Genomic DNA, 13275 nt, shown 5'->3' with positions numbered 1-13275 from the left:
TATGCTACCAGTCAACATTGTTCATGTTAATGTTCTTTCACAACATTGACCACGAGAGGGCACCAGCGCCGCTCAAAAAAATAAAAAAAAAACCCAACCAAGTAGCTAAGGAAATAAGTGGGAATTTACTGTATAGCTACAAAGGCCCAAGACCGCAGGTTCCAGGGTCATGATCCACCCACAGAACGCCCGAGTCAGGCAGCTGTGAGGATGCACTGCAGCAGGGAGAAAATCACCCAGGTATCTGGAGCCAACAGAGCTGCTGTTTTTTCTGCCTCCCCTACAAGACCCCTTTTGCTTACAGACCCCCTTTCCTTAGGGTGGATGAGTGAAAGGGTCACATATCATGTTTTATCAGTGTTGTGCAGAGCCTCACTCCACAGCATCTCTGTCCTACCACAGGCCTCTCACCCAGGACCAGTAATTACCTCCACTGCTGCTCTTGGGAGGCTCATCCCCTCCTCTCAGTAGAGAAAGGCTTTGTATTCCTGGAAGTCAGGAAAGTGGCAGAGTCTGAAACCACAGGTTTTCAGCCCAGAGCCTTAGCAATAGGTTGCTCATTTCAGTCTTCTCAATCCCTACTGTCTATGAGAGGGGACTGAATGGAAACTCACAGAACTACAAGCATGAACAGCTACAGCCCAAGCTGAACAACCTTCAACACTGAGTCACTTTTTCCACAAAGACCATTCCATGAGGAATTCCTCCAGAAATAAATGACAAAGAATATTATTTTCCGAGGCTGCCTTCGGAATATCTGCTTCAAAATGATGCCATATAAAAACAGAACCCTTGGCCTAACAAAATCCTGCACAGATCTCCCTGCCAAACACCACCTGGGACACAGACATTTGCACCAAGAGAAAAATGTCTACAAATACCCTACTGAAGAGCAAGTGCAATTACGTATGAATGTATAGATCACTCACAAAGCTAATTTTGCTTACAAAGGAAAATGCCTCATTGCTAAAAGATTCGAATGGTTAAGCTAAACCTTTTCCTGCAGCATTGACTGAATACAAAAGGATTGTTCTTTTTTGTTTTGGCTGTAAGTGAACAAAATACTGTTTTCAACTAGATGTTTCTCCTGAGTTTTTGTGACAGGTCAATTAATTCTGTGCAATTATTCCATGAAAGTAAATTTATTCTGAATGCCCTGGTAAATTGCTGGCAGTCCAGAGGAATCTCCCAGCTGGGACACATCCACACCAGGTAAGCCAGAAATGGGGGAAAATGAAAATAACTCAATCTAAAATCAGGGTAAAGGTAATACAGCTGCTAGAGAACAAGAAGGTTGATAGTTTTACAGTACCAGCCTTACAGTCTAAACTTGATACAACTTTTTGCACTATTTGATGAGGTGTTTCTTCTATTGTATTTTTAAAGAGAAGTACCAGAAAAAGAGAGCAGTGAAGAGCTCCAAAAAGCATGCATTCATTTGAAAGGAAAAGTAATTTATAGAATATTCCACTATGAGCTGTGCATAAAATAAGATTACGTTCTTCAATAAAGGTTGTTGTAAAATCATGATCATTTAAAAATGTGTTTGTGCTTGAGCAATTGTTGAAGTCCTAAAATTATTTCTAATACAGTTATCAAGCCAAAGAGTGAAAAAATATACTTACTCTGATTCAACTGTTATTCCTAGCTCCAAAGAGTAATCCAAAACACAAATCAGATAGTTACCAATGTCTAAAACCATAATAAACACCCTAACATGTTATGAAAGATATAACTTTGGAACAGAATTATCAGCACCCTTGCAAAAGTTAGTGCCTCAGAAACGAATGACACACCTTGCAGAACACATCTCCTGTGCCCCTTGCTATTTTTCACGACTGTCAGTCATTGCTAACCAGAATATAAAGAGAACACTAAATTTAAACTAACTTATTGACTAGGCTGAAGTACTAGATTTGCCTGTCAATATCTAAAAAAATAAATAAATCACATATATTTGCAACCTTTTATATTCAAAGTAAAAAATACTTGTATTCAGACCCTGTTGGTTTTTTTTAATGGTCATAGTCTTTTTTGCCCCTTGCTATCAAAACATCCACATTAGAAATGCAGAGAAGATTCTTTTAATCCAAGGCTAAAGGCCTTTGATGCAGAAGTAGAGAGGTTTTCCCAAAGCAGCTAGGCAGTTCCTGCATTAATTAGGAGATACTGCTCTCTATTCACAGAATGAGAGGTCTCTGAGCTCATACATTTATTACATCTTCTGAAAAGCAGATCCATTGCTTTTGGTTTTAGCCAAACTTGTTTCTTCACCGTGGTCTGTAGGCACCACAGGTGTCACACAGGCTCTTCAGGTCTGGTTATCACAGATCGCTGCGGGCTTGACCTACAGCCCTGGGATGTCCACGCAAAGATTCCCACCAAGTTGTGGCTCAGGTCCTAAATTTTTATATGTGGGAGACAGATGTTAAAAAATGATAGTGGAAAGCAAGTCAGAGAAGAACTGTTGGTCAGACCTGTTTAGCCAGTCTCTCCCATTGCTGAGGTCTCCTAGGACAGGTGAAGGAGCACACAGTGGGCTCACCTGAGTCTGAAGGTGGTTTCTCCACCCTCATTCTGCCCCAGGGCTGTGCAAGGAGCTGATGAGAAGAGCTGCTGTGTAAAAATGCAGTTCCCTTTTAGCACGGTGCAGAAAGACTGCAGCAAAACTGGTTTAATACAGGCAGGCAAGGATGTGGTGTTGTCAGCTCTTCATTTACCTCCTCTTGGGACACTGAGGGCAGTTAAATGCTCTGTCTCACATAAGCAGTCTGGTTGCCTTGGCATGATCCTGTCATTCCAGTTGGCTTTTCAAAGGTCCAAATATATTTACTTTTTATACAATGCTCCACCGTAAAAAGTGATTATTTTTAATATGGTATTTTTCTGCTTTTCCTCACTTTCTAACCTCTTCTTCAAATTCACCAGCAGAGGCTCAGGAATGTAAAACAGATCTTTTGGGAATTGTATAAATTTGGAGAAAATAATGCTGCTCTTTGGAAACTCTATTTAAAATGGTTAAAAATTGTCATCCTACTAATAGCTTAACCTGATTTAGCAGTTAAAAATATAGTGCATACATAGTAGCACTTTAAATTGATGCTGGAACTGGATAAAAGTGACATAATCAAGACAAAAGCTGTAATTATTAAAACTGCAGCAATTGAAAGTATTAATTTTCCTTGTGATCTTCCACCAGGTTTGTTTCATTACATATTCAGGTGGCAAGATGCTGGCAGCATCACCACTTTTATCTCTTGCTCCCACTCACACTATTTGCAGGTTTTAGTTGCTGACACTGATGGGACAATTTGAAATCCAGAACAGAACAAAACAGCTACCAACAAACAGAATTTTAGAATCTAGCAAATATACGGAACATTAGGGAAAATCTGCACAGACCCCTTCTAATATGTCTAATTTTGCACTTGATTCTTCTTGTTTTCATCAGAAGCTTAACTGTATCTTCCTTCCACTTACCCAAGCACCATTTTTAGCCTTCAATAAAAATCATCCCTGTTCAGAAGGCAAAAGCAGCTTTTCCCTGAGGAACACCCTAAGCCTACTTTGCAGAGCAGCAATACTTGACAATGCTCTTCTATTTTATCAGGTGGGATCTCATAGAGAACACTCAGCAGTGATGAAATCACCAGCAATGAAGACTTACAGCTTGAGGATTTGGTACATGCTTGTGTTGCTAACACATCTGAACGCAGCTGCGGAATTCCGCTGGACACAGAATAATCCAGGCTCCTTCTATTATGGCACTTTTCCAGAGGGTACTTTTGAACTACAGTTCATTGTGGGTTTTATATAATGCTCCAGATCCACTTGTCTTGTTTGCACAAGCTACCAAAAGGTCTTCCTTCTCCTTTCAGGGAAATGGCAGAAAGAAAAATTCAGGCTATTGCAGGATGCAGAGAGTATCATCCTCTGCACCCAGTCTTGGAAATACAAGGATTCACATAACCCTGCACTTCATACAGTCACTTATAACAGTAAACTCAGAGAAAATGCTAATAGTTACTATTTCATATCCAGATCTCCCTTTCCTGTGATTGAATAAGCAGCACAGTATAACAAATCACATCTGAGAACTCTTCTTTTTCATAAATTACCTACAACAGTGAAAAATTATAACCTAAAAATATCCTTTGTTACTGCTGCTAACTTAGGAAATGAACATGAGTGAAATAATTGTTGGGTTTGTTTCAGGCTGTTTAGCATTATCTAATTCACTGTTCAGTACTGCCTTGTGAAACCTTCTCCTTCCTGCACCACAGATTAATCCACACTCCCTGCATTCAGCCACAAGCAAAAGTAAAAAGAAACAGGCACTGATTTGTGGGTCAAGTTCTTGAGTGGCTTATGAAATGGATTAATCATGTCCTTTTGTATAACACTAGGAATGCAGAATCTATGTATTTTATGTAACAACAGCTAAACTTGTAATCACTAAAATTTTAACCCCAGAAAAACAAGCAGGCAAAAATTATGTGGGAAGCTCATTTTTTCTCACAGACATTTCTGCCACACAATCAATGCACTACCCTCATCCTGTAAAATAATAGTAGCAAGTTTTAGTATGTGAAAGAATTAGGTTTTCTCATTGCATCAGCAAAGGATACCTTTAGTCTATCCTGTATTTTCAGCCCCTTTTTATGCAATTAAAACCAATGCTTTCACATGGAAACCTCTGTAGACCTGCCATCATGCCCATTTCACACGAAGCCATGCAGCTGTGAAGGTCCATCAATTACTCTGTCATATGAACAGGTAGTATGAAGAGCAGTTTTGCAGGAAAATGTTAAATTGTAACTCACTTCTTTCTACCTTCAGGTTTTTTATGGGGTGTTGGAAGCTCTGCATACCAGACTGAAGGGGCCTGGGACAAGGATGGGAAAGGACCAAGTATCTGGGATGCTTTTACTCACAAGAAAGGGACAGTGCTTAGAAATGAAACAGGGGATTCAGCATGTGATGGCTACTACAAAGTTAAGGTATTGTTAAAGAGGAGCTATCTCTCTAGAGACACCCTAGAGCCATTTCATGAGACTGATTTCCCATTCTGAAACAACAGCAAAGATTAAATGCTTTGGTTGCTCTACAGACACATTCAACCCAGGAAGCCAAAGGCTGATGTATTTTCAAATACTTCAGTAAACTCTTCTTTCCTAATAATCTCACAGAATCAACAACACCACAGGATTTCCTAAATACATGTCAGGTTTCCAGGATTTGCCTGTCCAAAGAAATAGCCTGCATTTTTTGGAAGTCCAATTGCTTAGTCAGAACAACAATGAACTTAATTGAGATTTGAATAAAATTAACATATTTTTGTGTGTGTTCATGAAGTTTTACAGGTTTTTAAGAATAAAACCATCAAATGCTTTATAATTCAGTCTGAGAGTGAATGGAATGATGGAATCCTTTTTTGTGCAACTCTTCTAGATTTTCTGCCTTCGTGCTTTTTAAGAAAGATGAGTAACTGAAGTTATTCTGCTTGGACTTGAGATATGTCAATTGGATTTTCTTTTCACAGGATGACATTCAGTTACTGAAGGAGCTAAAAGTTAATCACTATTTATTCTCCATCTCATGGCCTCGGATTATGCCCACTGGCATCAAGGGTAAGCAAAACAATTTCATCCTATTCTTACCAGTATTAGTATGCAAGCAATTTTACTGGTGAGTAAACCATAGCTGTTTAACATTACTGGTAAATAGATTTCTGTTTCTTTTTCTGCAGACTTAACCATTACACGTCCACTATAGCATACCCACCACTATTATATAAGATTCCTTGGTTAAAAATTTTAGAATTTCTATTCTTCCAATTACTTTAAAAACAATCCAGGTGATTTCTTGTCTGTTTCATCAGCAGAGAAACTGAATGAGAAGGGAATACAGTTCTACAATGATACAATTAATAGCCTTCTGGAAAACAATATTATCCCTATTGTGAGCCTCTACCACTGGGATCTTCCACAGGTGAGACAATATTTAAGTTAGTGAAATATCTAATATAAATGCTTCTGATATAAATAAATTCCCTAAGTTTAAGGACTATGTGTACATGAGAGGAACGTTTAAAGATGCCTGCATACTTTTAAGTGTGCTTACAATTATTTTCTATTAATTTGCAGTTTGTATACAATGAAGTTTTGAAAAATTCCCCTCTGAGCTACTGAAATATAAATGAAAGTTTTTGTTAATAGGCAGCTGAACTTTGAATAACGTTACTGATCCCTGAAATTCTTATTTACGAAGGTTCTCCAAGAAAAGTATGGTGGCTGGCAAAACAGAAGCATGATAAATTATTTTCATGATTATGCAAATCTATGTTTTGAGAAGTTTGGTGATCGTGTGAAACACTGGATTACTTTCAGTAATCCTTGGGTAAGTTATCAATACTTTCTTTTCCATCACTCCCATTGCACAGTTCTGTTCCCAAAATTCTATCCCAAAATTGAATTGACATTACAGTAACCTGGGTTAGAAACTGGGAGAGGGAAAGACTTATATCATTAATCTTTGTGCCCAAAAATCTCAGTGGCCAGTTCCAACCAGAGCCTGCACAGAGTTTCAAGATATGAAATTTTAGTGAAGCTTTGAAAAACCATCAGTTGGATAGAGGCACAGAAATCAGCACAGCAGCAATCACCTGCCCTCCATGTATTCCATCAGGAACAACAAGCTGGTGAGCCACCCTGCTAACACCAGTCACCAACAGGGTGTTCCAACAAGCCACAGCATCTTATCAACCAAGCAGGGGGGTAGGGGATAGGAGCTGAGGGGAGGGGAAGGAGATAGAGAAGGATGGAAAGATTGAGAGATAGATGGTGCAGAAAAGCATAGGATCCAAGGCCACAGGATGGTCGCAAATCCATGAGCTCTGCTGCAAAAGAATAACCAACTCTGTGTTTGCAGGCAGTTGCTGAGAAGGGTTATGAAAGAGGAGAACACGCACCAGGACTGAAGCTCGGTGGATGTGGAGCATACAAAGCAGCACACCATATAATCAAAGTAAAGCTCACATCACGCTTTAAATTTCGTGCAAATCAAGAATTTTTAGCAGACCAAGTTGCTTTTTTTTTGGCTACTCTTTAAACAGAAATAGTTTCGTCTTTATGTCATTTCCAACTAACACACCAGAATTATCACCTGACTTCAAATCACCAGTGCATATTCAGGTGTAGCATGAAATGCCAGGTTGCCTGTTGCAACAACTTCCATTGCTCTTTATAATTTGAGTGTCTCACACTACGTTCCAAACTGGTTGAATAAGTAAATATCCAGGTTACTCTAGAAACAAGGAGTAAAATCCTGACCTGTTGAAATTAACTGGAATTCAGCAGGTGATTCAGTCAGGCTGGCTCTCATGAAAATCTGCTTTCACTTCCTGAATAAATAAGGAAAGACATCCAAGGACTGGAGACCCTGAATAGAACACTGCTTTGAATGCTGGGGATTGCCTTCATAGGGAGCTCATGGAATTTAGGGAAGGAATCTTCATTATTTGACAGCTTATATGAAATGAAAAGTTCCACAATACACATACAAGAAATGACGCAATATTTTCAGACAAACCTTAGTGCAAAAACTCCTCTTGATCTTCACTAACTTTCCATACTATGGCTTAACAGATTAAAATGTGCATGTGCCTGTTTTGTTTATTTGTACCCAGAGTCACGCAAAGGTGTGGCACTCTTACAATAACACGTGGCGCAGCGAGCAGCAAGGTAATAAGGATTCGTTCTGTAATTATGCTCCTCTTTACATTAAGAGCTTAAAGATTACACATGAACTGCAGAATTGTCACTTTGTGTTTTCAGGTATGGTTGGAATCTCCCTAACTAGTGACTGGGGTGAACCTATTGATCCACACGACCCAACAGACAGAGATGCTGCTGAAAGATACATTCAGTTCCATCTGGGCTGGTTTGCAAATCCAATTTACAGAGGAGACTATCCTGAAATTTTGAAGAATTATGTAGGTAAGGCCCAGGCACCAACATGAATACATCACACACTGACAGCATAACATAGCATTGAGCCCAGCACATGCATAGCTGAGGCCTCCAAACTGGAAAGGAAGCAACTACTTCACTTTTCAGTCATAAATCATTTTTAATAGCCTAACAAAGACAACTTGTTGCTAAATATTTTTCTGGAATTTCCACCAAAGGACAAAGAACCAGCAGTTTTACATCACTAAAACTTGCATTTCTAGAGTGTTCTACTATCTTTGTTTCACAAAATGAAACAGATAGTCAATGTACAGCAAAGCACTTCTGTTCTTCTTACATTAGGATGCCAAGCATTCTGTTGATATTTATCAAGCTCTTTGGAAAACAAAAAACACACTTTAATTCACTGTCTTCTCCATGTATTGTACCCAACTTCTCAGAACCAAAAGGATGTAAGATTATTTCATCTTAAACAAGCAAACTCAACTGTCCTCTACACTAACACTACATTCAGGAAAACTCTGTTTATTGTTGGTGAGGTAAAGAAAACAGATTTCCAAGTTCCTCAGAAGTTTGTTTCCTACAATTACTTTGATAGGTAGGAAGAGCAGCCAGCACGGCCTGGGGACATCAAGATTACCAACCTTCTCAGCACAAGAGAAAAACTATATTAAAGGCACATCAGATTTCCTGGGAATAGGTCATTTTACCACCCGTTACGTTATACAGAAGAGCTCTCCCCTCCTCCAAGTGCCCAGCTATGACACTGACAGTGATTTGGCCCAACTGGTGGACCCAAAATGGCCAGCTCCAGGACCCAAATGGTTATATTCTGTGCCCTGGGGATTCAGAAGACTACTCAACTTCATTAAGGTGATTACAAGTAATACTTTAAAAGGAAGTTTACAACATGTCTGGTTACATGCAGAAGCTGCACTTTTTAGATTTTCAAGTTTAACCTATATATTGTTTTGTTATACTGAGAAGTTTTTTTGCAAAAAGAAACCAACACTTCCTAGTTCAACTACAGAATTCATTATTTTAAAATAAAAAACATAGTTAACCTAAGCTCCTAGATAGGCATTTTTTTTCCTAAAGGTAACAAAGTAAACCTAGAAAATCGCTTTTAATGCATTTTACTAAGAATCTCGTGTTCTGTCCAAATAAGATGATTCTGTTTCAATGAACCAGTCTCACCATATCTTTGTGTGCAGACACAGTATGGGAACCCTCTCATTTATGTGACAGAGAATGGAGTTTCTGAAAAGGTACAGTGCACTCAGCTGTGTGATGAATGGCGGATAGAGTATCTGAAAGGATATATTAATGAAATGCTGAAAGGTAATTCTAAAAACATCTTTTTAGTGCACAAGCTTTTTGAGCACTTTCACCTTCTATTTTTTACTCTTGTAATTTACATCATAGAGAAATAAATATTCATAGGATCAAAATGGACAGCAAACTAGACTAATACATTTTCACAAAAATGACAGCCTAGCCAAACATACTGATGCTAATAGACATAATAACCTACATGAGATTTAATACTGGAATAGATAATAATTTTCCATTTGTTAAAAGGAGAAATTGTTTAATTACCTTATCTTACATAGCTCTAGCATCTCTAAGCTAAACAACATTTTCAAAGCACCTAAATTACTTTAAACTTTACCACCTTTCTGTCCTCCTCCTACCCCCATCTCTTGCTGATATAAACCAAAACACCTACAGAACTATATCTCATGGATGACAAACTTAGGCAATGAGTTTAAGAGAATAATTGATATTGTGTTTACAGCTCTAAACGATGGAGTTAACGTCAAGGGTTATACTGCCTGGTCACTGCTGGATCAATTTGAATGGAACAAAGGCTTCTCGGAAAGATTCGGATTCTATCACATTGATTTTAAAAACAAGAACAAAGCACGATACCCAAAGGCATCTGTTTACTACTATAAAAAGATTATCAATGCCAATGGATTCCCAAATCCACGAGAGGTGATGTCACTTGTTAACATTTTTTCCTCTTGTTCTTTTTTCCTCAAAATATGGGAAAATACCTCACTGAATGTCATGAAACAATCTGCACAAATGTGCTACATGAAATCTGACTCTTACTCTGTAGATCAGGGATGTGTCAAATAACACAGGCAGCCAGAGACAGAGGGAACAGTCTCAATTACTGCTTCTCAAACACTTCACAAACTCCAACTGGACTTCCTAATGTGACCAAAAATTCAGAACCCTAAGTCACCAGTGATATTTCTAGGCAGAAAATTACACATTCATGCTACCTTCTTGGAAAATAATATGGAACCTAATATGCACTTTTACATTTTTATAAAAGAATTAACTATTAGAAATATATTGTAAAAAAAATTTAAATTACCAAGATGCAAAAGAAGCTTTCAGAAAATAATATGTTGGCAGAATAATTTCAAGTCAGTTTTAGCGGACAAAGGGACAGAGAAAAAGCTGCTGTGAATGAGACAGATCACTACAGTCTAACAGAACTGCTGCATGTCAACCTTCTCAGGTGGAAAACTGGCATCACAAGGCCATGGACACCTGCTCTACCACACACCAGCTCCTTGAGACAGGTAACTTTTTTAGTTTATAAACACTTATTTTGTAACTTTCAGATTTAAAATTTCTCTGTGAATACTACTGTTGGCGGGTCCTACAAGGAATTTTCTTCCTGAAAGCACAACTGCTTTAAATACAACAAGCCTCTAAAGAAAAAAGTCTGTCTTTACTCTCTCCAGCTAAAATCACAGTAGCTAAATGGTTCAACTTTGGATGTTAATGGAATACACAACCAGTAAGAGTTACTATTTAAAATTAAGGCTAGGAATGACAGTATTCTCCTTAAAATACTTTAAGTGCTAAATGCCCTTTCAAACATGGAATAAAACCAGACAAATCCAGACAACCACACAGATGGAAAATCTCCAAGATGTTTGACTTCTGCATACAAGGAGACACTTTAAAAAGGGTGCTAAACAATAGCCTGAGGAACCAGTAAACCACGTTCCTGCTCCTGGTAACAAAAGCTAACAGCAGCTGCACCAGAATACATAAATACAGCAGACTTTGCCTGCCATTCCCACAGAGCCAGGCTAATCCATCTCACTTAAGACCTCCCCAGTGTAATTCAGGACCTCTAGTAATTCCTGAACTAAAAGGGGATTCCCAAATTATTGCAGTGGATTTATGAAACTTCTAAGAAAGATGAAAGAAGTATTACAAAGTCTCACAGAAGGATGAGATAAATTCCACATGGTAGAAAACATCAAAGCAGTCATCCTAAGTGTGTACTACCTTAGTCTGAACTGCTGAGCTCCATGTTAGATGTGAATTAAAGTCTCTTTATACTTAACTCTTAGAGGTTCATCTGTGGGGCAAAATTCTACAGTATCAAACCCATTTCATTTTTTGAAGTGCTGCAAAATAATTATTAAAAAAAGCTAGAGTGCTTCCCTAGGGTTTCTCTTTTACAATTTTATTTTCTACCCTTCCCAAGGGGTGGGAGAGAATAAAAATCAAAGAACAACAGAACACTGCTAATGCACTGGAGCCAATTCATAGTGATCCCAATTTCTCTGGGCACTAATGTATCTTCAAAAATCTACCCTAGAGAAAAAAAGAGGGAAAACTGACATGGATTTATCCCAGCTTTTGCTAACTTAGGAATTTTGTTTTGTTTGTTGTTTATGCCTAAGTCAATATTTAACAAAATAATTTTACCATAAATGTTCAAAAAATCCTTAAGTGGTATGAACTTTAACAACTGGCACACTCTAGAAGATTAAATTTCTTACATATTACTCATTTCTCAAATTTTAGATTCCCTGATTACCCACATGGAAACAGTGACAGAGATTGTCCTTCCTACATTATTCACACTCTGCATTCTCATCAGTGTTGTCCTGCTAATACTCTACCTCCGAAATCACAGTTAAGATTGCACGTTGACATACAGCTTCATTTTGCATAATTAATAAAATGCAACTGTTTTATTATATTGGTTAAAGTTTACCATAGATACCTCTTTTTCTACAACTGTAAAGACAATGAAATATCACTGTGTCTATCCACCTAGTGCTTTGTAGTTTTCCCTAAATATTTTTTGAATTGAAACCCAAAGTACATTTTCTTGCTGCATTACTTGCTAATAATTTAAAATAGCAGACTTTCCTTCTTATTTTTGAAACTACTATACATTTTCCTCACCAGAAAAATAGTGAGCTAAGATTAGTGTTTCAAAACTCACCAGTACATATTTCAAGTGATTCAAAGCTGTTTGCAACTTGTGATTTCTGACTGTTCATCAACAGCCTTATAACTAGCTCGTAACTGCTTAGTGGAGACAGGCACATGATTTTAAAATAGAAAAGGATTTAAATATTCCAAGAGCACTGCTTAAACATTAAGTTATTATTCATACCTAAAAGTTAGGATAATATATGCCTTACTGTTTAGGTGTGGAGAAGAATTATTTGAAGTGATTAATCCAAGATGACAACTACTGAATCAGATTTAAACCAAGGACTCTTCTCTCTGATTTTGTTTACAGGGAATTAAGTTTGCCTCATGCTACTTTCTAATATATTATACAAAGAAATGTGGATTGTCAGTAATCCAAGCACTTCCAGAATGTAATATTCCACCTCAAATTTATTTCTGCTGCAAGTAGGAAGAAGCTAAGTACATGATTACAAAAATGTTTTGCCAGAATATGGCCATCTGGCTGTATCTGTCCTTCTGTTGTGTTTGAAAATGCTTCTCTAAAGCAAAGCAACAAACTAGTTTCCTGCTTAGGATGCACTATAGTTTCAACACTGCATGTGTATATACGCAGTGCAGAGTAGCAGAACATAAATCCAAAAGAGGACCTTTTTCTTAGTGTGTCTTCAAAGGCTTTAACTATTAAACTAAGCATTATTAAGATGTAACATTAGGAAAGGAATAAGAAATAATATTTACTGATAAAACCAGAAATGACATACATTTGTAGCTTTTCAAAAGCATGAATATTTGGGTTTTGCTCACTCTTATTAATAGTTAATAGTTTATTTTATGCAAAATGTTTGTTTTAATGTTAACAAGCATATACTACACAATGTTTAGAACTACACTACCAAAATGTTACATACACTGTCTAACCAATGTAAGATCCTATGCAACTGTCACCCCAAGATATTTAAATTATTACACCCAGTCAATCAGACTGAAATTTTTTTGCAGCAAATTATGCAAATTACACAAGACAACACTTAAAATAATTCAGTTTGCATTGAGGGAA

At 37.5% G+C, this 13275-nt stretch overlaps 1 protein-coding gene across 3 annotated transcripts; it reads left to right on the top strand.

Annotated features, from left to right (window-relative positions):
- Window positions 1-3343: 3343 nt before the first annotated feature.
- LCTL (lactase like) lies at window positions 3344-11932 on the top strand. Of its 3 annotated transcripts, XM_051628327.1 has the most exons (13): window positions 3344-3779; window positions 4840-5000; window positions 5543-5630; window positions 5885-5991; window positions 6271-6399; window positions 6931-7026; window positions 7688-7742; window positions 7836-7997; window positions 8569-8843; window positions 9185-9311; window positions 9769-9968; window positions 10507-10570; window positions 11817-11932. In XM_051628327.1, exons 1-13 carry the CDS (start codon window positions 3413-3415, stop codon window positions 11930-11932), a joined length of 1947 nt encoding a protein of 648 aa, XP_051484287.1. In that variant the 5' UTR covers window positions 3344-3412. The 3 variants fall into 3 exon arrangements, with proteins under 3 accessions (XP_051484287.1, XP_051484288.1, XP_051484290.1); XM_051628328.1 differs by lacking the exons at window positions 3344-3779; window positions 4840-5000; window positions 5543-5630; ... (1 more) ...; window positions 9769-9968; window positions 10507-10570 and having other exon boundaries at window positions 6310-6399; XM_051628330.1 differs by lacking the exons at window positions 3344-3779; window positions 4840-5000; window positions 5543-5630; ... (2 more) ...; window positions 9769-9968; window positions 10507-10570 and having other exon boundaries at window positions 6310-6399.
- The last annotated feature ends 1343 nt before the right edge of the window (window positions 11933-13275 follow it).

This window comes from Apus apus, chromosome 10 (assembly GCF_020740795.1).
Source record: "Apus apus isolate bApuApu2 chromosome 10, bApuApu2.pri.cur, whole genome shotgun sequence".
NCBI classification, from domain to species: Eukaryota; Metazoa; Chordata; class Aves; order Apodiformes; family Apodidae; genus Apus; species Apus apus.
The sequence above is the reverse complement of the archived record's forward strand: the minus strand, read 5'-3'. Positions and strand labels throughout refer to the sequence as shown.

What these genes read in the sequence shown, in the direction of transcription:
- LCTL (XM_051628327.1), top strand. Translation starts at nt 3,413, where the DNA reads ATGTCTAATTTTGCACTTGATTCTTCTTGTTTTCATCAGAAGCTTAAC. An exon ending in ACCACTGGGATCTTCCACAG is followed by an intron (nt 5,992 to 6,270) that starts GTGAGACAATAT and finishes TTATTTACGAAG; the next exon opens with GTTCTCCAAGAAAAGTATGG. An exon ending in AATTTTGAAGAATTATGTAG is followed by an intron (nt 7,998 to 8,568) that starts GTAAGGCCCAGG and finishes TTACTTTGATAG; the next exon opens with GTAGGAAGAGCAGCCAGCAC.